The sequence below is a fragment of the Myodes glareolus genome, chromosome 10 (assembly GCF_982192425.1).
Source record: "Myodes glareolus chromosome 10, mMyoGla1.1, whole genome shotgun sequence".
Classification (NCBI taxonomy): domain Eukaryota; kingdom Metazoa; phylum Chordata; class Mammalia; order Rodentia; family Cricetidae; genus Myodes; species Myodes glareolus.
The window spans coordinates 56,222,115-56,246,083 of record NC_142035.1 but is presented as its reverse complement, the minus strand read 5'-3'; the positions used below and the strand labels follow the sequence as shown (position 1 = coordinate 56,246,083).

General features: G+C 45.3%; 1 protein-coding gene across 1 annotated transcript; it reads left to right on the top strand.

The window, feature by feature from the left end:
- Window positions 1-883: 883 nt before the first annotated feature.
- On the top strand, window positions 884-23,229 carry Slc28a2 (solute carrier family 28 member 2). The gene is made up of 18 exons (XM_048459927.3): window positions 884-1,113; window positions 1,671-1,767; window positions 1,871-1,941; window positions 7,946-8,037; window positions 8,664-8,847; window positions 11,601-11,742; window positions 12,714-12,827; window positions 13,116-13,193; window positions 13,580-13,660; window positions 14,070-14,150; window positions 16,792-16,917; window positions 17,000-17,130; window positions 17,499-17,667; window positions 17,837-18,034; window positions 18,563-18,644; window positions 19,902-20,000; window positions 20,197-20,308; window positions 22,412-23,229. The coding sequence occupies exons 2-18, from the start codon at window positions 1,687-1,689 to the stop codon at window positions 22,527-22,529; spliced, it is 1,959 nt and encodes a 652-aa protein (XP_048315884.3). The 5' UTR covers window positions 884-1,113; window positions 1,671-1,686; the 3' UTR covers window positions 22,530-23,229.
- The last annotated feature ends 740 nt before the right edge of the window (window positions 23,230-23,969 follow it).

Below are 23,969 nucleotides of genomic sequence, written 5' to 3'. Positions count from 1 at the left end.
TCTCCTAATTTTGCTAAGAATATGTTTAAATATATAGGCACATATATTAAGCAAACATTTGTGGGTTTTTCCCTTTCTGTTCCTTTACCCTGTAATGTAAAGACTGAGATAATATCAGTAATTAAATGTAATTAAATTTATTTTGCCCTAGTTAAGCTGTAGGATACTAAAAGACTATGCATTCCTCAAAGCCTCTTGTCACTTATTCCGAGGGAAGAACGGCACATTTACAGTGGTACATGAGATAACTATATCATTTTAGGCAGAATTAGGACCTTGTACTCATCTGAAAATGCACAGCTAACGGAATGATTTGATTGACGCAACGGTAGTGATATTTTATTTGTGTTTTAACAAATAAAACTTGCCTGAAGATCAGAGTGCAGAGTCAAGCCGCTAAGGGCCAGGGAGTGGCGGCACACACCTTTAATCCCTGGACTCAGGAAACAGGGGCAGAGGCGTCTCTGTTAGTTCAAGCTCACCCTGGGCTACGTGGGATTGATCCAATCTAAAAGAGAAACAGAGCCCACACAAAGGTGATCCCAGCGTTTAGGATCCCACGCCTTTAATGCCAGCACTTGAGAGGTGGAGACAGGAGTGATATGGCTGGGTGAAAAGAGGGGTATAAGGTGGGAGGAGACAGGAGCTCAGAGCAGTCCCTGGATGTCGGTTGAGGACAGGATCGCCCCTTCAATCTGAACATTGGTAGGGGCAAAATGTCTCTCTAGTGACTGGCTACATGGCTTCTCTGATCCTTCACCTTTCACCCGCCACTATTGGACTTTAGGTTTTATTTATTAAGACCAATTAGAATTTGGGCTACACCCAACTGAGAAGCGCACTACCAAGAAGCCCCTCCCCCAGAGTGGGCGGCTCTTGCGGGTGGTAATCGCCTAAAGAGAAGGAAGTCTGAGGGGAAAAGTGCTGTTTGCTTGCCTGCCTTCATCTCCTGTTGGGGAAAGTCCTGGTCTCTATGACTGCTGTCCTTCTCCACTGACACCAGGGTCCAGCGTCTCCAGCATCCCACGTGGACTGGAGACCAGTAGCTCTGCAGGACGCTCCAGGCACCAGATTGGGACCTGGACTGGACTGTGCCGACCCACCCAGCACATTGTAAGTTAATCTAGAAAACCTTCTCTTCTATATACACCTTCTATCGGTTCTGTTCCTTAGAGAACCCTACTGGATGCAGTCTGTTTATCTCTCTTATTTTCCCAGAAATCCTTGGCCCATGGGGCTTCTTCAGCTGTCATTTTCCTTCTCATTCCTTGCAGCTTAGCAGTGGGGCCTGCTCCAGGAAAAAGATAAAGAACATTACTAAATAGCCCTTGAATTGAATAACTAAATGGGTTATATTTCAACCCAGGTCCTGGGACCCCGGGAGGCTCACCAGTTCATTCCAGTTCTTCCTGCCCTTAATAGCTCTTCTGTCTCCTTGCCCCTTCTTCCATAACCATTTATGACAAGAAATCAAATTCTACCTTTCATTACTTATTATATTAGTCAGCTCCCAATCTTTCCAGTCCTTATTCTTAATGGAAGCAGCTGACTTTTAGTCAGAATGTTAGTCTTGTGTTTTCTGAAAGGATCTGGCCTTAAAAATTCTCCCTCGTCCCGAACTAGATAGAACAAAGAATCTGCCAGAAATTAGCCCTGAGTTTGTTTTCCAGCTGAGGCTAGCAGGAGATGGAGAAAGCAGAGGGAAGAGGATCTGTTTCCCAGGCCACCATGGAGAATGGCATCGAGAACTCAGGGCTGGAACTCATGGTAATTCACATTGTGGGCTGTGGGGTGTCTTTAGCGGCTTTCTTAGTCTGTTGCCTCTCTGACAAGGCTGCACGGCTGACCTCACCTTTACCTGTGCTTATAGGAAAGAGGAAATCCTGAGCAAAGCAAAAAGACTGAAGTGACGGAGGAACACAGCCAGAAGGATGGCCCGGGGTAAGGATGTTCCAGAGTCCAGTTTAGTTAGTCACCAAGGACCTGGGGGGATGGGGAAGAGAAGTGAGCAGAACAGATCAAAGCCACTCATTCTCAGACTGCCTGACTCACAGACAAGACCAGGATCACTGCACGTTTCCACATGTATGTGCTCGTATTTTGTAGAGCTAACTGAAGTGTCAGTTCATGACAGTGACGAGCCCATCAGTGTCAGCCTAGGTGACTTTAAAAAAAATAGCGACAACAGCAATAATAACAGTAACAATGGCTAACATTTATTGAGTATTATTATGCGTAATTTTGTGTAATTAGTTTACTTTTCATAACAGGAAAGTACTAATTTTAATTCTTTTGTCTAAATTAGAGCATTGAGACTTAGGAACAAATCTACTCATATTAATTAAAACAAAACAAAATAAATCTCTCTGAGGCCAGGACTTGTGGTGCATGCTTTTAGTCCCAGTACTTGGGAGGCAGAGGTAGACTGATTTCTATGAGTTTGTGGCCAAACTTCTAGACCTGCTAAGGCTGCATAGTGGGACCCTGTCCAGAACAAAATAAAAAGCCCATCTCTACGTGACCAAAAAAGCTTTTCTGGAATGCTCAGATTTAGGGACAGGAGAAAGAAATCCATAGGAGCAGAGACAAAAGGCTGTTCTCTGGAGGCTGAAGGAAGATGGCGATGTGGGTGGTAAGGGAGAAGCCTGACGCGTGAAGCCACAGTCCGTAGTGCTGTGCGCTCAGGAGCCGGGGAGGGAGGGGTGGTGAAGGGTGTTTGAGTCTGAACATGGACCTGCTGTCAGTGCTAAAGCCAAAGGGGAGTTTGGGTAAAATTGCTCAGATGGAAGCTAAGTTCAGTGGTATGAAAGGCCAGGAATTGATACGCATGCTGAGAACAGAATCCTGGAGAGTTGATGAAGGGAGTGTAAGTCCAAAGATGTTCTGGAATGAAAGATTACTTTTGTTGGTTTGTTTCCTAAAAATTGATTAACTCAGTGACATCTTCGCCTTTTAACTGCCTTATGTTCTACCATCTCCACAATTTGCTTTATATAATTTATTTTTGTATTTATTTATTTAGTTTTGAAACAGAGCCTCTGTATCCCAGATCTCCTCACAGTCATGAAACCGAGGCTGGCATTGACTCGCTGGTCCTCGTTCTGCCTCTGAAGTGCTAGAATTACAGGCCTACATCATCATACCCTGGCTAATCTACAAATTTTTATATAAAATATCTATATTCATTTACACATAGTTTATATTTCAATGTATTTTGTTTTTCTACTTTTTTTTTTGGTATTTTGAGAGAGGGTTTTCTTTGTAACATCCCTGGCTGTCCTGGAACTCACTATGTAGACGAGGCTGGCCTCAAACTCAGAGATCCTCATGCCTCTGCCCCCAGAGTACTGGGATTAAAGGTGTGTGCCCCCACACCCATCTGCTTTTCTACATCCACAAAAAAATCATTTTTATTTTACGCTTATGGGTGTTTTGTCTGCCAGTATGTATGTCCATCACATGTGTGCAATGCCCAAGGCAGCCAGAAGAGGGCACCAAATTCCCTGCACCTGTGGATATTAGGATCAAATCTGTGTCCTCTGGAAGAGCAGCTAATGCTCTCTTCCCTCAAACTCCTGAGTGTGAGAATAGTCTGGGCAATATAGGAAGATCCATTTTAGTTTGTAGACTTTATAGTCTCTGTTGTATTTACTCAACTCTACCACTCTAGTGAGAAAGAAGCCATAGGTAACAATAAACAAATGGGTATGGACATGTTCTAAGAAAAATGTAGTGATATTATTTATGCTTTAATAAATAAAGCTTACCTGAAGATCAGAGCACAAAGTTAGCCACACTAGTCAGCCATACAGGCCAGGCAGTGGTGGCACACACCTTTAATCCCAACAGCCACACTAGTTAGCCACAGAGGCCAGGCAGTGGTGGTGCACACCTTTAATCCCAGCACTAGAGAGGAATATAAGGCGGAAGGAGACAAGAGCTCAGGGTCTCAGTCTACAGTCACACTTTATTAAAACATAAATAAAATATAAAGTCTACAAACTAAAATGTTTACTGCTTTGTCCTTCACCAAAAAGTACTCCAACTGCCCATCTCACTTGGTAGGTAAGAAAATATATTTATAACATCCATGTCTAAACTGTGCTCAAAGAGAAAAAAAAATATTTTCAGAAAGAGGATCTTACTATATTGCCCAGACTATTCTCACACTCAGTAAGACCAGAACTCTCCCTCCTGCCTCAGCCTCCGATGAATGGGTTGACAGACGTGCACCATTATACCAGCAAGAGATTCCACTCTCATGCATTTAACAGCCTGCATAGAATCTCAGCTCCCAGGAGGTTGAGGGAAGAGAACATCTGCAAATCCAACTCATCCTCTTGTTCCTTAATTATTCACATAGCACCTATAACCTTACTTGCAAAAGAAATATTCTCAAGCCCGCCCCCCCCCCATCCCTGAAGTTGACATGGGGGCATAGTCATGAGTTAGAACAGCTTCCCTGGGAAGGCTCCCCTGCCTATCGGAACAAATGCTACCTCCAACTTGGACAGAGGAGAGTTCTGTGAGGAAAAAGTTGAGGGTAGGTTGGAAAACCCACTGTATACATTCTTCTTACCAGTCAGCCAGTCTGTCTGTCTGTATCAGGACATTCCTATTCTGTCGCTCAGGCTGGCCTCATGCTGCCTTTTCCTGACAGGTTTTCCCCAGGCTTTCCAGTCCCTACTTGGCTTTCCACAGTGTTTATTAAGGTCTGTTTGTTTTGGAGACTCAGTTTCCTGTGTGGCTACATCGTCCAGCTCTTGAGCTCAGAACCAGTTGTGTGCAGAACTTGGACTGTGGAAAAGTGGGAAGGTGGTTCTTCCAAGAACGGCTTTGTGGTTAGGAAGACAGGGACAAAGTCTTCTGTCTGGGACTGATTTCTTAGAGTACGCCCCCTCTTGTTTTGTAGTAGCTTTGTCCAACTGATATTTAATTGGGTGTAAAATAAGACTTTGACCTTTGAAAGTCTCTGGTCCCCTGTGTTAGGCTAGCCTCATGCTTCGTTCACACCATCAGCTGATTGTGAGTTGTGGCCTCCATTTCCTTCTTGTCTTTCCTCCTTCAAGCCAGACTAGCAAAGACTCAGGCAGGGCCACACTGTCTTCTGTCACTGGAGCTGAATTCTCTGAAAGCTCCCTCAAGCTTCCCACACTAATGGCTAGACGAAGAGTTCCAGGTTCTAGCAGTTGCCAAGGCTCCGTCTCTCTCAGCTGGGAGAGTTTCTACATCTCGAAAGTAGGTAACTAAGAAAATTCATGAATGTCTTTGCCGCTGGATCTGGTGATGACTAAAGCCATGTTTAGCTAGTGCTTCTGATCCTGCTCACCTGTTTCTTTTCCACATATCACTCGGGGATGCGGGCAGTATGCATGTTAGGAGGCTGCCTTTAGTCAGTGCCCAGAAAGTCTCCCGTAACAGACACTTGGAGGCAGAGGCAGAACATCAGTGCTCACTCACCATGAGAAATCAGCTCAATTTCTAGCCATAGCACAGACATTAAGACTCAAACTGGACCACTGTGTAGTGTGAAGAGCTTGGTGCTGTTACTGAGATGCGGGGCCAGGCAAGATTCAGAGTGCACAGACACTTGCCCACGTGCTTCTATGAACTTCTCAATGAGTTTAAAAGGTTGAAAAAAAACTTTTCTCGTTTGCTTTGGAGCATTTCTCATTCATAGTCCATCCTCATTGGTTTGTTCATCTATTTGTTTCTTATCCGAGGCAGGGTTTGTCCGTGTCGCCCTGGCTATCCTGGAACTCACTCTGTAGACCAGGCTAGGTTCAAACCCACAGAGATCCACCTGCCTCTGCTTGCTAAGTACTGGGATTAAAGGAATACGCCACCACCTACGGGCTTGTTTGTTTTCTTTTTAGTACCAGAGGCTCAGTTCTAACCTGGTGTTCTAGGATTCCATTGTTCATGGGCTTTGCAGAGGGTTTTAAGCAATGTCCGGAGCCGGCACTGAAACGGTCCCCAAGAAATGGTGAAGAGGTGAGGGCAGAAGCCCTAAGCCTGTGATTTTTGTTTGCTCTTAGACCAGTGCATGGAGCATCCTATTTCACAGTGCCTTTGCTTGACTGCTATTTAACTGGGCGTGGTCTTGAGCCATCTTCACCTTGTGTACTGGGAAACCAGGTGGCGTATTTAAACTAGAATAACCAGAAGAGAGTTTACGCATCCAGAGGCTGTTATGTGCAAATGAAGTATAATGACACATATGTCTGAAAATACCATAACGAAACCCGATCCTGATAGGGGAAGACTAAGGAAAAGCAAAAGAGTGGCTGGAGAGATGCGCAGAGGGTAAGAATGTGTGCTGCTCTTTCGGAGAACCCAAGCTCAGTTCCTAGCACCCACATCCGGTGGCTCACAGCTCCCTGTGACTCCAGCTCTTCTGGCCTCGGCGTGCACAACCCCCGCCTCCACAAATATACACATAAGAACAAATAAACAAAAGAACACGGACATTTGAAAATGGTATGAAGTGGAGCAGAACCATGGGGAAGGAGAGTACGAGACCTGAGGTTTGAAACAGTGAACACAGTCTGTCCCTAGACCAGAAGGGGTATGATGCAAGAGAACCTGGTAGGATAGTCAGATCAAAGTCCCTCCCTGCTTATGTGTGGACCTCAGCCATTCTATACCTAGATAGCCTAGGAGGTCCCATGGGCAGAACCCCGGTAGATAAGCCAAGGGTTTATTGTCCAGTGATTCTGTCCTCACAGACTGAACTTCCAGGCCCCTAGCAGGGTGTGAGGACCTGGAAGAGCAAACCAAAGATCTGGCGCTTGTGGACGTCTAGGGTTAAAATTAAGGGCATTGCTTGATGGGCCTTGCGAATGATGTTCCTAAGGTAACGGCACCTTCGGATACTGACATCATAAACAAACTTCCTGCCCACCACTTTCTCCTCTAATGGATAGTGGCAGAGGTCTTGAGACCCCAACATCCTCCCGAGGAGATGGGCTTAGACAAGCCAGGGTTGATGAGGATAGTTTGCCTCCCTCTTTGACATCCCGGTACCTGAGATGTACTTGAGAAGGTACACCCTGCTCAGTTAAGCCAGGGTTGGACTCCCTGCAGAAGAGAAGAGGATAGAGGCAGAAACGAAGAAGGAAGGCTATAGGGGCAATGGGCACTATAGTTTCAATCTCAAGTCAGATGGCAACAATAGAGAAGGAACCCAGAATTGTGTGCACCATGACCCCAGACCATTTAGGTAGTGGCTGGTTCCATCTCTGGCTGAGCAACATACCTTAGCACCATAGTCACACAGGACACTTCGAGCTGGGCTCGATTTCTTTGTTGAAAGTGGAATATTTTTTGCTCACATGGCTGCAATGTGCTAAGGACACTTAGGAATGGCAAAGGGAGATATGGAGATTCGAGAGCTACTCCTTACAACCTCCGTGACCTTGGGAAATTTACTCAGTTTCCCCAGCTTTCAGGTTGCAAGAACAACCTCGGGGGTCTTAGAGGAACCCTGTTAGTATTTGCAAAGTTCTTTGAGCCCACACACGTGGAAAACACGATACAGAGCAATCTTGAATAGCCCTTGCTGGGCATCTTCTCTCAGACCTGCTGACGCAGAGACTCTTGAAGCTGGTTTGCTTTCTCTCCTTTCTGCCAACGTACACACAACTACAAAGGCTTTGTGTGGCTTTGGGGTGCAATGGTAGAATGGTTTCTAAGAAGGACAGGCTGAATATGAAAGCCGAGCAACACCTGTCCCTAGGAAAAACACATGATCAGTGTCCACTGCTATCGAAGATGTACTCTAGGCTGAGCGGGGCCATTCTGACCTATGTACAGACACAAGTTTTGAGGTGGCCTTTGGGGCCTGGTTGGAACACTGTTGAACACTGCCTTGGGCTATCCGAGGTCTGAGAACCTCACAAACAGGAGGAAGTAATTCTCAGGTTTTGATGTGGTTTCTCATCAGGAGGAAGCTGCAGCCTTTCACCAAGGCGAGACATTTCTTTAAGAGACATGCTGCATTATCCAAGAAGATCCTGCTCGGTCTCTTGTGTTTAGGTGAGATCATGAAGATTTATGGAAGGGAGAACCACAAGCATTTCTAGAATCATTAACTTGTGTCAAGATTACATATGTTATATATATATATATATATAAAATCTCTTTTTTTAGTGCTTAGGTTTGAATCAGGGCACAAGTCTGTAATCTTTATGACAGATGCCTGTTATACATAACTTATTTACTGGTTTATAACTAAAATTAGCGCTATACATTATTTTTGAAAGTCATAAAACCTTGTTTATAGTATGTTGCCAGTAACATGTGGGGCTTTGATTAGAAGCAGCTGGGACAATGAGATCAAAAGTTGTCCTTGGGGATGAAGCTGGGAGCACCTAGAGAAGCCCCATGTAGCTCTTCCTCCTAGAGGCAGCCTCCTTTACGTGGCTTTGCTCAAGAGAAAAGGTTAATCATTTGACAGTTCAACATAGCTGGGGGATAAAAACCCAAGAGATGTCCGGTTTCCAAAGAGTCTAACAGTGGCTGTTGGCCAAATCTAAGGGAGAGAGTGAGGACAGCAGGTAAAATAGAAGGCAGCGAGTCTTCGCCGGGAGCAGAGAGGCACGGTGCGGGGCTCTGTGGAAGCTCAGCCTTGCTGGCTCTCACTCTTCACTTTCTCCCTGTAGCTTATGCCGCCTACTTCCTGGCGGCTTGCATCCTGAACTTCCAGAGGGCACTGGCATTATTCATCCTCACCTGCCTTGTCATCTTCGTCCTGGCTTGCCACTTTCTGAAGAAAAGCTTTGGTGAAAAATTAATGAGCTGTCTGAAGCCCTTGCAAAACAGCCGCCTGAAGCTTTGGGTGAAGTGGTAAGTGTGTCAATCACCTTTTGTTGCCCTTCACGGAACACCTAGGAACAATGAATGTGCAGGAGAGACCCTTCCGGCTCCCAGTTTCAGAGGCTTAACCTATGCACCCCTAGCCCCATCCATGTTGGCTGGTGATAGGGCAGAATGTCATGGTGAGAAGTGAACTGGTGAAGCAAAGCTGCTCACACCGTGGAGGCCAGGAGGCAAGAGATAAGGAAGGCAAGGGATCTGGGACAAGGTGTAACCTGTGAGGACATGTCCCCAGTGACCAATTTCCTTCAACTGGGCCCCACCTCCTACAGCTTCCACCCCCTTCGAGTAGTCCTTTTAATTGTGAATGTATCAGTGAATGAACTCACTGGTGAGATGGGAGCCCTCTCCTTGTCTCCTTTCCCCTTTCTTCCTTCCTTTCTCTTCTTTTTCTTTTTGTGGGACAAAGTCTCTAGTCCAAGCTGGTCTCAGAACTCTCTATGTAGCCAAGGATGACTTTGAACTTCTGATCCTCCTGCCTCTACCTCTTGAACGCTAGGATTACAGGCATGCACTCATACACTCAGTTTATGGAGGGCTGGGGATTGAACCCAGGGCCTTGTGCATCCTAGGCAAGCCAACTGAGCATAATCGGCATCTCATTGAACATTTTAACATTTTGACAGTTCTTGAGAGGGATCCAGGCTCTTATCTACATGGAGATAAAACATAGAAACCACAGAGCCACGGGCCTTAGAGCCACAAAGCCTGGCTTCTTACAGCCTTGGGTCAGTATTGCTGGCACAGATGGGATTTCATTCAGATCAGGGAGGAGTTTCAGTCTGGAATCCCAGGAGCCTGTGACAAAGGGAGAAAGCCTGCACTTGTCTTTAATGGAGGGGTCAGAGCGCACGCTTGCACTTAGCTAAGCTACAGCCAAGTTGCTTCTCTCTTGCCTATGCTCCAGCCTCCTCCCTTCTAGTCCTCCAGAGACCCCTACCTGCTTTTGTAGTTGGCAACCTCTTAGCTCAGTGGTTCTCAACCTTCCTAACACTGTGACCCTTTAATATAGCTCCTCATGCTGTGGTGACCCCCAACTGTGAAATTATTTTCCTTGCTACTTTGTAACTGTAGTCTTGCTACTATTAATCTTACTACTGAGTCATAATGTAAATATCTTATATATGACCCCAAAGGGGTCATGACCCCCAGGTTGAGAACCACTGTCTTAGCATCTTAGGCGCAAACTTAATCATTAGCATAACTGAACTGGGTTCTGAAGTAGCTATCGCCAATCTGTCCATGTGTGTTGACTGTAGGCCAGACTGTCCAGAAAGTTTCTCTTTTCCCTCTCTCCAGTGCGTGCACAGAAAATGGTGTTCAATAGTGATAATTTGGAGAAATAACAGATAATCACTGAAGTTTTGTATCACTGATTTATTTGACAGTGTGTGGGAGGAGAAGCCAAAGCGAGTTTATTCATTAAATAAGCTTTTGGAAGCCAGCTTTATTCACTTTGAGGAAGGCGTGTAGAAAAGAGCCGTGGATTTTTGTCCGGTACTGTGGTTCTTTGCCGCCCTGCGCTGGAGGTGTCTCAGTGGGTCATGTGCTTCTTTTGGTTTCTTTTCACCTGCGATCTCCTTTCTAATTCTCTTCACTTAGGTTTGGGGAAATTCGTCTGTTGATTTGTTTGTTTCTGTGTTTGTTTGTCTTTGAGAAAGGAGATGTAATGTAAGCCAGGTTGGCGCCACACTAACCGTGAGGCTGAGGACTTTAATCTCTTGCAGTTTTACTTTATATGTATGAGTGTTTTGCCTGAATGCATATGTGTACCACATGTGTGCCTGGTGACCACTGTGTTCCGAGGAGGACATCAGATCCCTGGGGACTGGGGTTACAAATGGTTGGCGAGCCACCATGTGGGTGTGGGAATCGAACCTGAGTCCTCTGCAAGAACAATTATTCTTGGCTGCTGAGCCAATTCTCCAATTCCAATCTTAAAACCTGAATCCTCCTGCTTCTACTCCCTAAGGCTTGCACTACCATGACTGGATCCTTATTTTTTGTGGTCGGCTGGGGATTGTACCCAGAGTCTTATAGATTCTAGGCAAGTGTTCTGCTAAGCTACATCCCAAGCCTTCAGTCTATGTACTGAAATATGTTTGGTATATGTAAAGATCATACATCCATACATGGCTTATTTAAGTCTCACCCTTGGAGTGGCTAAAAATTGAGTAGCCATCATATGGGACCAGTGCATTCTCTTTTTCTGTTTTCAGTGTTTTGATTAGTCATTGGAAGCATCTTCAGGGATGAACCTTTATACTGAATTTTATTGATATGGCTATATGAGAAAAGAGAAGTTATGTGATCTGTCTAATTAGATTAGACACTTACTTCCATAAATTAGGAACAAGTAGAAGCTAAGTAACTACCAGATAATTCTCAAGGTCCATCTCTGTCTAATCAAGAGTAAGCTGTTGGGCTGGAGAGATGGCCCAGAGGCTAAGAGCACTGACTGCTCTTCCAGAGGTCCTGAGTTCAATTCCCAGCAACCACATGGTGGCTCACAGCCATCTATAATGAGATCTGGTGCCCTCTTCTGACATGTGGGCACACATGGAAGGAATGTTATATACATAATAAATAAATAAATCTTTAAAAAAAAAGAGTAAGCTATTGAGTTATCTCATGGACCCTCAGATGAAGTTTCCTATCCGTCAGAGGGTTTTTGGTTGCTCGTTCACTGAGTTGGTGACATAGCTCTGGCATTCCGCCTTCAGGGTGTTCATAGGAGCCTCTGTGGTCGGCCTTATCCTGTGGCTGGCTCTCGACACGGCTCAAAGGCCCGAGCAGCTGATCTCCTTTGCAGGAATCTGTATGTTCATCCTCATCCTCTTTGTCTGCTCCAAACACCCCAGCGCGGTGAGTTGGGGGTCATTGGGTGGGCATAACAGCAACAAGGGGTGGTAGAAATGGCCAAAGGTACGTGTCAGGTAGTCATGATGAAGACTTAGGACCATGTAACAACTCCTGGAATTTTCCTCTGACAGTCTTATTCCTAAGAGACGTTGGGACACTTTTAGAGACTCTAGGCCTGCCGATTGTTATTGTGGTTTATATGGATCTAGCCAGCACTAGAGAAAAATAAAAGAAAATATAAAGAAGGAAAGAAAGAAAAGAAAATATGACAGAGAATCATATTTTGGCACTGTGCAATAATGACATTTGTGGGAGTTATTATATACCTGTGTCATAAATATGTAATTTATTTAAAGAAATCTGTATGGGCATACTGTCTCTTTGCACAATGTCACCCTATTTTTTCTTACCGGTCTCCCTGTTCCCTGTGCCATTGTCTTGGGATACTATCGCTGTGATGAAACACCATGACCAAAAGCAGGTCAGGGAGGACAGGGTTAATTGGCTTACTCTTCCACATCACTGTTCATTGTTGAAGGAAGTCAGGACAGGAGCTCTAACAAGGCAGGAATCTGGACGCAGGAGTTGATGCATGGGCCATGGAGGGGTGCTGCTTACTGGCTTGCTCCTCATGGCTTGCTCAGTTTGCTTTCTTACAGAACCTAGAACCACCTACCCAGTAATGGTACTACCCACAATGGACTGTGCTCTTCTGCATCAATCGCTGCTTAAGAAAATGCCCTACAGACTTCCTACAGCCCAGTCTTGTGGAGGCAATTCCACAGCTGAGGTTCCTTCCCCTTAGATGACTTTAGTTTGTGTCAGGTTGACATAAAGCTAGCCAGCTCAGCCGTGTTACCCCAGACTGACTATTAGCACCCTCACCTAGCTCCACTCACAGGACACAGTTGAACCAGGCAATAGACAAGTAAAGGTTTGGAACTCATGCTGGGCTATTTTCTTTCTCATCCCAGGTATGCTGGAGGACGGTGTTTTGGGGCCTGGGCCTTCAGTTCATCTTTGGGATTTTGGTCATCAGAACTGAACCCGGATTTAATGCATTTCAGTGGCTGGGAGATCAGATCCAGGTACAGGGAATTGAATGTCAGGGTTTCATGCCTCTGGAACCCAGAGAATGGAGATTTGAGGGGAGCATGAGGCTGTCGGCCTCTGTCTTCATGGCGGTGTTGGGGAACCTGGTTGGGTAAAGAGAGAGTGTGATGGATACAAGCGAAGAGAACTGACTTGCTGAGTCTGTCATTTCATGACCAACTCTTGGGACATGACCTGCCCACGGGGGTCACAACTGAGGCAGATCACAGCGTTCTCTGCGTCCTGCCTGTCCTAACTCTCATCCCTTATTCCCCCCACTTCAGATTTTCCTGGCTTATACTGTGGAAGGCTCCAGTTTTGTTTTCGGTGATGCCCTGGTCCAAAACGTTTTTGCTTTTCAGGTAATACCTGTTTGTGTGCAGGAATGCCAATGCCAGTTAAAGGGTGAGGGTAAAGCAGAGGCTGATACGTGTGTCCACGAGGTCAGATAGTCTCTTTCCCAATTTGACCTTAGAAGGGAGTCCACTCTTTTCTCATGAGCCTTACCAGGGATCATTTGATTGAAAGGCAGGTTAGGGAGAAGTTCAGGAAATGAAGTAGCCTATGGTTTCGTACTGATAGATAGGCTTACAGGTTTGCAGTTCAGTTTGAGTTTATTTCTAAGCCACCTTGTATCAGATGCCCTGGGAATGCCCAGAGCTTAATTGAGAGGCGTAGAAGAGCTTGCTTGTGACACGCATACACATGTAGTATAATCTCTCATCCGCTACCACCATTTTCTTTGCAGTCTTTGCCAATCATTATTTTCTTTGGATGCGTGATGTCTATTCTTTACTACCTGGGCCTCGTGCAATGGGTGGTTCAGAAGGTAAGGCCACGAAAGAACTGCCAGCTTGGACTAGTCAGGGGAATGAGTGATGCTGACTTTCTTTGGGAAAAGTGTTCCTACGTGAAACATGGAGTCAGAACTGATGTGAAAAGGTTCCCCTCCCTTTAAGCATCCTGATATCAAATGATTACCCAGCTTGGGAAAGGCTAGGACAGAACATAGTAAAAAACTGGTCTGGACCGCACTTACATCCTGGGTGTGATCTGCATGGCCTAGAAGTCCCAGGGTGAGTTCTGGTTAATATGTTTGTAACTCATTCTGTTGTCCCGCCGCACTATTTCCCTAGCTCCCGGGTTCCTTATGAGGAAATGGGGGGGGGGCTTTGCTGGACATTAGCCAAGATTCTTCCTACTGTAGATGAATGATTTAGGAGTCTGGATTCTTCTAGATTGCCTGGTTTCTGCAAGTCACCATGGGCACCACTGCTGCCGAGACCCTGGCTGTGGCAGGAAACATCTTTGTGGGAATGGTGAGTACCTTGAAGCCTTCTGTTTTTCTTTTCTCTCGAGAACTGGGAACTTGGCAGAAAACAAATTCAGAAAAAAGAGGCGTTTCCCTTCTTCACTCCCCGCCTTCTTCCTTTCTTTTTTTCTGAAATAGAATCTCAGTGTAGCCCAGGCTGACCTCATAGTCACTGTGTAGTTGAGGATGGCCTTAAATTCCTGATCCCCCTGCCTCCACCTCCCGGGTGCTGGGAGTATAAGTCACCACACAGCTTGAAAGACACGCAAAGTCCAAGAAATGAAGATGGTGAAGCTGTTGGTCCCTTATGGAAGAAACCTTAGAGGGTCAAGGAGAACTTAGTTCAGTACTTTCAGCCCTGATGCCCAATACACAGTCTGAACACACTATCTAGAAGGTGCTGAGTTACTGGTGCAGCTTCTTACACAGGAATATAAGTGAAAATCTTCATCCGTGACTTATCCTGGGACTTCAGGAGCAATGAAGGATGTTTGAGCTGCTTCCTGGTTTCTTGGTGTAACTCCCTGAGATCCCTGTTTTCAGAGGTCTCTGAGGAAGCAATGGCTTGTCATGATCAGGACTAATAGGGCTCTTTTTCATAGGACTTCCTTAGTGCGTCCATCTGTGTGGAATTTAAACAAGTCTCTCTCTGTACCACCAGCCCCAAATAACGACACAGAGACTTATTATTAATTATGAAAGCGCGACCTTAGCTTAGGCTTGCTTTTAACTAGCTATTTTTGTTTGTTTTGGTTTTGTTTGTCTGTTTTTTTAAAAGATTTATTTATTTATTATGTATACAGTGTCCTGTCTGTATGTATGCTTGCTGGCCAGAAGAGGGCACCAGATCTAATTACAGATGGTTGTGAGCCACCATGTGGTTGCTGGGAATTGAACTCAGAACCTCTGGAAGAGCAGTCAGTGCTCATCTCTCCAGCCCTTTTCGTTTTGTTTTTTTTGTTTTTTTTTTTTGTTTTTTTTTTTTTTTGTTTTTTTTTGAGATAGCGTTTCTCTGTGTAACAGCCTTAGCTGTCCTGGGACTAGCTCTTGTAGATTAAGGTGACCTTGAACTCACCTGCTTACCTCTGTCACTAGAGTGCTGGGATTAAAGGTGTGCACCACACCACCTGGCTCTTATCACTTAAATTAACCCATTTTTAATTAATATATATTTTGTCACGTACCACACATCCTGCTTCTTCTGTGTCTCCTCACGTCTCTCTCGCACCTATATTCTTCCTTCTTCCTCTCTCCTTGCCTGGAAGTTCTGCCTTATACCTCCTGCCTAGCTATTGGCTGTTCAGCTCTTTATTAGACGAATCTCAGCAAATACATCCTCACACAGTGTACAAATATCCCACAACATGAAATAAAAGTGGTGTTTGTGTGAAATAAGTGTCCTTCCCTATATCTGTGATAAAATATACTGAAGAAAAAACCAGCATAGTAAGAGAGAAATTACTTATTTCTGCCTGACGGTCTGAGAGGACAGATCTTGTTAGGAAGATCTTGGTGACCGGAACTCGAGGCAGCTGATTACGTTGCATCTAGTCAGGAGGCAGAGAATGATGTGTGTGCTCAGCTAGCGTTCTTGTTAATGTCCTCCAGAAGCCTAGGGAATGGTACCCACTGTTAGAGTGGGTCTTCCCACATCGGTGACCCCTATTAAAACGGTTTCTCACAGGATGATCTAATCAAGGTAATCCCAAGGCATTCCTAGAGTCTCGTCTCCTGGAAGAGCCTATCAGTTGTTGATAACCAGTAAACTGCTCACTAACTGACCAAATCAACATCAGGGACAATTGTTGTTCAAATGGGCAAGAAGTTAACATTGAGGTCTTTTCCTTCCAAAGCCTTAGACTGATTATCTGCTTTTGCTATGTTTTCAGAGGACTTCTGATTCTTCTATCACAGCCCTCGATTTTTGCTCTAATTATTTACAATCATCTTTGCATTAATGATCTTAGTGACTAGGTCCCTTGGCCGTCACTCATTGAAGGATAAATGACATCCTAGATTGAGGCTAGGTAATTTCCTAGTTGAATCTTCCTAACTAATAGAAATTTTACAGACATTTATTATGCTTTTTTAATGACCGTGTGTGTGTGTGTGTGTGTGTGTGTGTGTGTGTGTGTGTGTAAGCATTCACATTCCATGGAACTCATGCAGAGGTCAGAGAACAACTCGTGGCAATCGTTTCTCTTTTTCTACCGTGTGAATTCTAGACATGGAACTCAGATTCTCAGGATGAGCTTTCTTGGGGACCTGATATTATTATTTCACAAGGCATTGCTTAGATAAGTTATTTTCAGTTCATTTGATGCATGCTTTGTAGACATCTAGTCTGTGGTCAGTAAGTGCACTTGTATGCCATAATTCACCCAGTAACTGCATGCATTTAAACATGGTAAACAAAATACGAATAATAATAAATAAATAAACGAATACCGGTGTCTAATAACATGTTCTAGAAACAGTGAAAACACAGGCAGCAAGGAGACGGTTGGGCCGCTCTGAAGCCTCAGGGCACAGCTTTGGTCCACTGGCTGGAAGGGTGTGCACCGGATGGGTCCACTCCATGCCTGGGATGAGCACTTTGATATGGGGTGTGTGGCTCTTGGTATATGACGGTTTCTCTTTGGTTTTAGACGGAGGCACCTCTGCTCATCCGTCCCTACCTTGCAGACATGACCCTCTCTGAAATCCATGCAGTGATGACCGGAGGCTTTGCTACCATAGCAGGCACTGTCCTGGGAGCCTTCATATCCTTCGGGGTGAGGCACAGTCCCCTTAATCACTCCTGGTACACCCCAGTTGATCCCTCGGGTCATGCTAATCCCCCACCTGGCCTTACAGATTGATGCTTCCTCCTTGATTTCTGCCTCAGTGATGGCTGCCCCTTGTGCGCTTGCCTTGTCCAAACTGGTATATCCAGAAGTGGAAGAGTCCAAGTTCAAGAGCAAGGAGGGAGTGAAGCTGCCCCGTGGGTGAGTCAGGGCAAGTGTCTGATTCGGGAGATGGTAAGGTGTGCTGCCTGGAGAGGTCCCGTGCTGGCAGAGACTTCCAGTTTCCTTGAAGGAAGAATGCCATTTCGTGTCTCCCTTTGCTATCTTGACGTCAGCTTATCATTTCTATGTTGTTTCGATTTAACCTTCCCACCTGGCCCTAACCCCTTAGACAATCACTCCATGTCCTTGGCATCAGGCCGTCCTGCAATAACATCTCAGTCACTTCAGAGTAATCTCCACTCTTGGACTCACTAAGGGACGGCATCATCTCTCACACCTCAGAGGCAATGGCGCTTCTCTTCTCTGAGGAGCTGAGGTAGCATATACTTTGTGCCCAATAACCACAGGGAAGAGAGGAACATCCTGGAAGCTGCGAGCAATGGAGCCACAGACGCCATAGGCCTTGTTGCTAACGTTGCAGCCAATCTGATTGCCTTTTTGGCTGTGTTGGCCTTCATCAATGCAACTCTTTCCTGGCTGGGTGAAATGGTGGATATACATGGACTCAGTTTCCAGGTAAGCCTTATATGTGTTGGCCATTTTTTCTTCCTGACCCACACAAGCTAAGAGAAAGCCAGAGCAGAAGAGGGAGGTGTAGGGAGAGCAGGGCTAAGTCCCCAGCAAGGCTCCTGACCTCTGACTCTTGTCTGCTCTTCTTCCTCTGGGGCATTTCCCTCCCACTCAGGTCATCTGCTCCTATGTCCTTCGGCCTATGGTTTTCATGATGGGTGTGGACTGGGCAGACTGCCCACTGGTGGCTGAGGTAGTGGGAGTCAAGTTCTTCATAAATGAATTTGTGGCCTATCAACAACTGTCTCAGTATAAGAACAAGCGTCTCTCTGGGGTAGAAGAGTGGATCAACGGCGAGAAACAGTGGATTTCTGTAAGTGATAATCCAGAGACGTCACAGAGAGGTTTGGGTCACACATATCTCAGGGAAAGCACACGTTCCACACAGACATTGGAGGCCCCCAGGTATTTCCCAGTGTCCCAGCTTAACCCCAAGACAAGCAGTCTCAGTGCCGAACCTCTGTTATTTCTCCCCTGCATTCTGGCCCAAGTTTGACCTAGATGATTGGTGCTTCCTTACACAAGGAACACACCGTTCAGATGTTCTGAAGTCCCTTTATTTGCACATTCAAGTTGTTGTGAATTGTCTTCTTCACATCTGCTTGGGTCCCTAGGTAGTTTTCTCCTTATGTTTAATAACTGCAGTGCCGGGCAAGGAGTCTTGTGGTATTACCATATCACGGCAGCTGTTGTAACTCGGGGGCCGTTGTTTTCTGAGCATCTTTCATGGTTCTTTAGAACCCTACAAGAAAGAGTTGGTGTGTCCTGAAACTTCTACCGTGGTTGTGAGTCACAGCAAGACTGAATTTATCTACTTGGTTTTTTTTTTTTTTCCTCCTAGGTGAAAGCTGAAATTATTGCAACATTTTCGCTCTGTGGATTCGCCAATCTTAGTTCCATAGGAATCACCCTGGGAGGCCTGAGTGAGTTGTTAAGTTCTCCCAGGTCCTCCCCAGTAGGCCAGACAGATCCCAACCTTTGCCCCCTGCAAAACTGAGGTGAGATAGAGAAGCTGACGCAAAGCAAGCAAGCTGTCTCTTAGGCCACGCGGAACTCAGAGCTCATGCAGTCAGACTGACTCCCCCTCGCCCCCGTCTTCTCCTTCCTGCTAAGGCACAAAAAGGGTTTATTTTTATTTTCTTTGCAAGGGAGAAGTTATTAAAATGACATTTCTATCTTACCATTGCCAAAGGTACTTACAAGAGAGAAGTTATTAAAATGACATTTCTATCTTACCAACTGCCAAGGGTACTTGCTGCTATTAAGCTACTCAGTAGTTTTATTTTTTCACAAAAGCAACATTTGTATAGGAATCAAAAATAAAAAAAAAGAAATGAAAGGAGACAAAAAAAACCCAAATAAATAGAACAAGTGAGCATTATACATTGTCGGGCTAAAAGCTGAGCGCCCTGGAGTGTAGGGGACTCAGTTCCGATGGCTGGAGAGGAGAGGTTGCTGACCTTGGGTTGTGACTGCAGAAACACCAGGAGAGAGGGAGTGGTCCTGGAGGCCAGAGTGGGGAGCATCTATTAGAATCCCAAGCACTTGGGAGAGACAAGTTAGAAATGAGTCTTAGAAGAAATAGAATATGTAAAGAATGTGTGAAAGCCACCACTTCTGGCACTCTGGGATGGAATTATTAAATTTATTTCATTGCTAGCTGATTAGATGAAACAGTTTCCTTTTGGTTGATCTTCCTTCTTCCGCTAAACGCCTGTCCACACTGGTTACTTCAGCCACTGTGATTTTGCTAGCTGTGATTCTGGAGGTCAGGATAAGATGGATGCTGCCCTCTCTAGTCCTCTGGCTCTCAATGGCTCATCTAATTCCAGTCCAGACTTAAGAGTGTAGCTCTCAACTGGCAAATGCCAGGCATCCACCCGCTTGGAGCAGCTCAGAGCCTTTCTTAACTCAGCTATATCTTGTGTAGATTCCAGAACCACTGAGGGGAGGGTCAGATATACTATCCTTGACCCAGGAAAGTATAAATAGATAAATAACTAATATATGTACACACTTCTTACGGCAGCTTTGTCAGCCTTAGGTGGTTGGTATAAGGGCCCTGTTCATCTGATGGGTTGTGTTGTTTTTCTCTTACATTCTTCTGAATGGGGACCCATGGGCTACCCTACCTTGTTGTATGGGGAAGACATCCAATTGCTTTCTTTTGTTGCCTGTAGCATCGATGGTGCCCCAGCGGAAGAGTGACTTGTGCAAGATTGTGGTCAGAGCCCTCTTCACCGGAGCTTGTGTTTCCTTTATCAGTGCCTGCATGGCAGGTAGGTGCCTAAGCGCTGTCTCTGGCAGAGATCACAGCATCTCTCTCAGAATAGTCACTTAACCAAACACCCATACCACAGACACCTAAGCTACAGTGTTTCCAACTCCCAACCAAACAGGAAGGAACTTTGGGGACCCTATGCCAAATCTTCCTCCTTCACGTAATTTCATGTAATTCCTATCTCCTTCATTCAGGAATCCTCTATGTCCCCAGGGGAGCTGAAGCTGACTGTGTCTCATTCCTAAGCACGAGTTTCACCAACAGAACCTACGAGACCTACGTGTGCTGCACAGAGCTTTTCCAGAGGTAGGTGAACACCATAGCTCCTGCTCCCTCCTCCTATCTCCTTTCTTGCCGTGAAGGAAACTTCTGGATTTTGGGAGATGAGAGGTCTTGGGTACAGTCCCGTGGAAGCTGTATGGAGTATATGAGACAAAACACGAAAGTTAGTGTGGCCTCCGTCTGTATTCTTTTCTCTTATTATCTTCAGTAGTGGCCCTACTGTGTGTGACAGGTTCTGTTTATCAGTGGTGTGTCGGGGGAGGGAAAGAAGTGTGGCCCCTCTTAAGAAGTTACTGTATTTGTTGTGACTGAAATTAGATAGTTTCTAGGTGATGATTTTGCAATAGTCCTACTTGGTAAACTCTAAGGTTTTTTAGATAGAAATGGACCATTAGGCATGGTGGTGAATACCTTTAATCCCAGCACTCAGGAGGCAGATGCAGGTGAATCTCTGTGAGTTCAAGGCTAGCCTGGTCTACAGAGGGAGTTCCAGGAGGGCCAGTGTTGTTATACAGAGAAACCCTGTCTCAAAAAACCAAAACCAACCAAACAAAAAAATAAAAATAAAAAGAAAGACCAAGAGATGACAAATTTAAAATTACAAGATGACCTTGTTTAGATAATATAAAGATGATCTCATTTACATTTATTGCAGTTTAGAATTTGAAATAGACCTGTCACTGAGACAAAAGAACTAGTTTTGGGATACGTAAAAGGAAGGTATGAGAAATTAGAATATTTGACATTGTCAAAGCTGAAGTTGTGTGCTGGTAGAGGTCTGTAGGGACTGGGGAGAACTTTAGGAAGCCAAGCCTCCTCCAGTCCTGGATATGTCCATTCGGAGGTTCCTGTGTGAACACCATATGAAGTCGCTCACAAGTCAGCTGGAGTCTGGCGCTCAGGGGAGAAGCCGGAACTGGAGTCTGCTTAGGAGGCGATGTCCGCGAGTGATCTGTTCATTGTGGGGCATTCAGATGAGAGCTGCGTAACAGGTCAAGAAATAAAGTAAATGACTCGCCAGTGTTGCGGATTATTAAAGAGGAATTTCTAAGCTGGATAGATTTTAGCCTGGCGTGTATGTTCTCAGTGGATTTTCTAAAGCCACATTCTAAGAATCGTGCGTAGCTAGAACCTGAAAGAAATGTTTCTGGGGCCGGAGGAGGTGGTTCAGCAGTTAGCGGGCTGCTCTTGCTGAGGACCCCAGTTCTATTTCTAGCACACACATTGGGTAGCTTCCAATCAGCTGCAACTCCAGCTCCAGAAGGGTCTCATGCTTCAGTCCTCTGCAGGCACCCGTTCCCAGGCACGTACCCACACCCGCAGGCACCTGCTTCCTGTCATGTACCCACACTCATACATAGACAGGATTTGAAAAAACTAGCTAACTACATATATATTTTACACACACACACACCTATACATGCATGTGTACATATGTATGTAGTGATAATAACTGAAGAAAAAGAGGCTATTCACTTGAGAGTGGAGGAGAATATGGGCGTGGGTTGAGGGAGTTTAGCTGGGAGAGGCTGGAGGAGGAAAGGGAGGAAGTGATGTAATTCTATTTCAATTTGAATAAAATAAAAATCAAATAGGACCGGAGAGGGTGGAGGAGAGGGAGTGGGGGGAGTGGGAGGGTAGTGGGAGGAGGGGCGAAAGAGGAAATTTTTATAAATTAATAAAAAAAAATAAAATAAAAATCAAAGAAATTTAAAAGAAAAGTATCTTTGCCTAATTAAGTTATACCAATTAAATGTAAGCAGTTTTTCCTTCTCAAGAGAAAAGTGGCCTTAGGTTATCAGCTTGTTTTTTTTTTTTTATTAAATTCAACTCTAGATCATTGATAAGGGATTGATTCTGTCTCAGCTGTTTGGAAATGCTATTTCTAACTGGGCTGGGGTCGGGAGCTGGCCACAGGGCAGACACTGGACAGGGTTCTGTGCTAGCATTAACTACAGCGTGTGTAGGAAAATGGCATTTAAGTGGCTATCATTTCCTGGTTGTGGCCAACAGACCCGCTCACAGGTTTGGAGTTCTGTTCTCAGCTACTTGGTAGAACTTGTTGATAGAGTGCGCTGCCTTGTTTGTGTCTGACACACGGGCATCTCCCTCGCTTTATCGTTTCAGTACGCGGCTGAACGGCACCAATACGCCTTCTTTCTCGGGTCCCTGGGAAGACAAGGAGTTCAGTGCCATGAGTCTCGCTAAGTGCTGCGACCTCTATAGCAACCCTGTCTGTGTATGAGCCAGGGGAGGGACATTTCTATGGCAGTTCTTGTAGAACGGGTTTGTGTTCCAGACACATACTTATGCTTCGAATTCTACTAGGCCCACACTAAAATCCACAAAATCAAAGTTCTGGGCTCCCTGTGGCCCTGTATAAAAATCAGCACCCACTTTTCCACTGGAGTGCCACATACCAGAAAGAAATCGCCTCATAAGCCAAGCTCCACTCCCCCCACTCCCCGACAAATTATGGTAGGAATGCAGCTAAGGGGGAAATATTGTAAATGTGGTAAGAGCCAAGATCCAAGTTCAATCCCTGGCTCGGCCTGGAGTGAGGGCAGTGAGGGAATCACATAGATGCTTAGATTTAAATCTGGAATGGTGGTACACCCACATAACCTCGTAACTAAGTCCACAGCTAAGGAGGACTGCCTCAGCCTGGGTTACAGAGTGAGGAGACAGTTTCAAAACCACCAAAACCCAAAAGCGTTTCATAAAAGTGCTATAGTCTATGATGTGTCCTTGGGCAGAGATGGAGGTGCAAAGCTATGTTTCTAAAATTCTATGTGAAGTGCCTATGAATGCTAATGATAACTTTTCTGTGTTGTCAGATATTTGTAAACTTGAAAACTCCTTAGTATCTTCATACAGCAGCAAAAATGGTCCCTGTACATAAAATGTTTTTTAAAATAAAGGATTTATTTTATTTTTAAATTATACATGTGTGTCTGTGTGTTTGTGTGTCGGGGCCAGAGGCAGCCAGAGGTGTGGGACCACCTGGAGCTGGAGTTACAGGTAGCTGTGCCACCCCATGTGGGTAGCTGGAAATGAGTTCAAGTCCTCTGCGGGTACATTACACAACTTACCCGCCGAGCCATCTCTCCAGCCCTCTCTGTCTGTAACATGAGGGCCGGCTTGTTGGGGTTTCCGTCCCGCCCGGTACCCCAACAGCCGGCAAATCCCAAAGAGAAATTATACACAGGACTCCATAAGGTTATAAACTGATTGGCCCATTAGGTCAGGCTACTTATTAGTTCTTATAACTTATCTTAACCCATTATTTTGATCTATGTTAGCCACATGGGCTCAGTACCTTTCTCAGTGTGATAGCTTACATGTTGCTTCTTCAGTGATCTGCGCAGGAGTGGCTGAGGAACCCCTGCTTCCCAGAATTCTCCTGTTCTCATTGCACCACCCCTACTTTCTGTCTGGCTTTCCCGCCTATACTGCCTGCCTGGCCAATCAGCGTTTTATTAAAATATGATTGACAGATACAGACAATTCTCCCACACCATTTCCCTCTTTTTTTTTTTAAACAAAGAAAAATACCCATAGTCCATTTGTTGGGAATGTGGGCGTAGTATTTCAGGCTACTTCCTGCTGGTTGGGGGCGCTGATAATCTTATGGGGACCTAAAGAAAATTTAGAGTTATAATCAAGTTCTGACTGGAGTATCCTG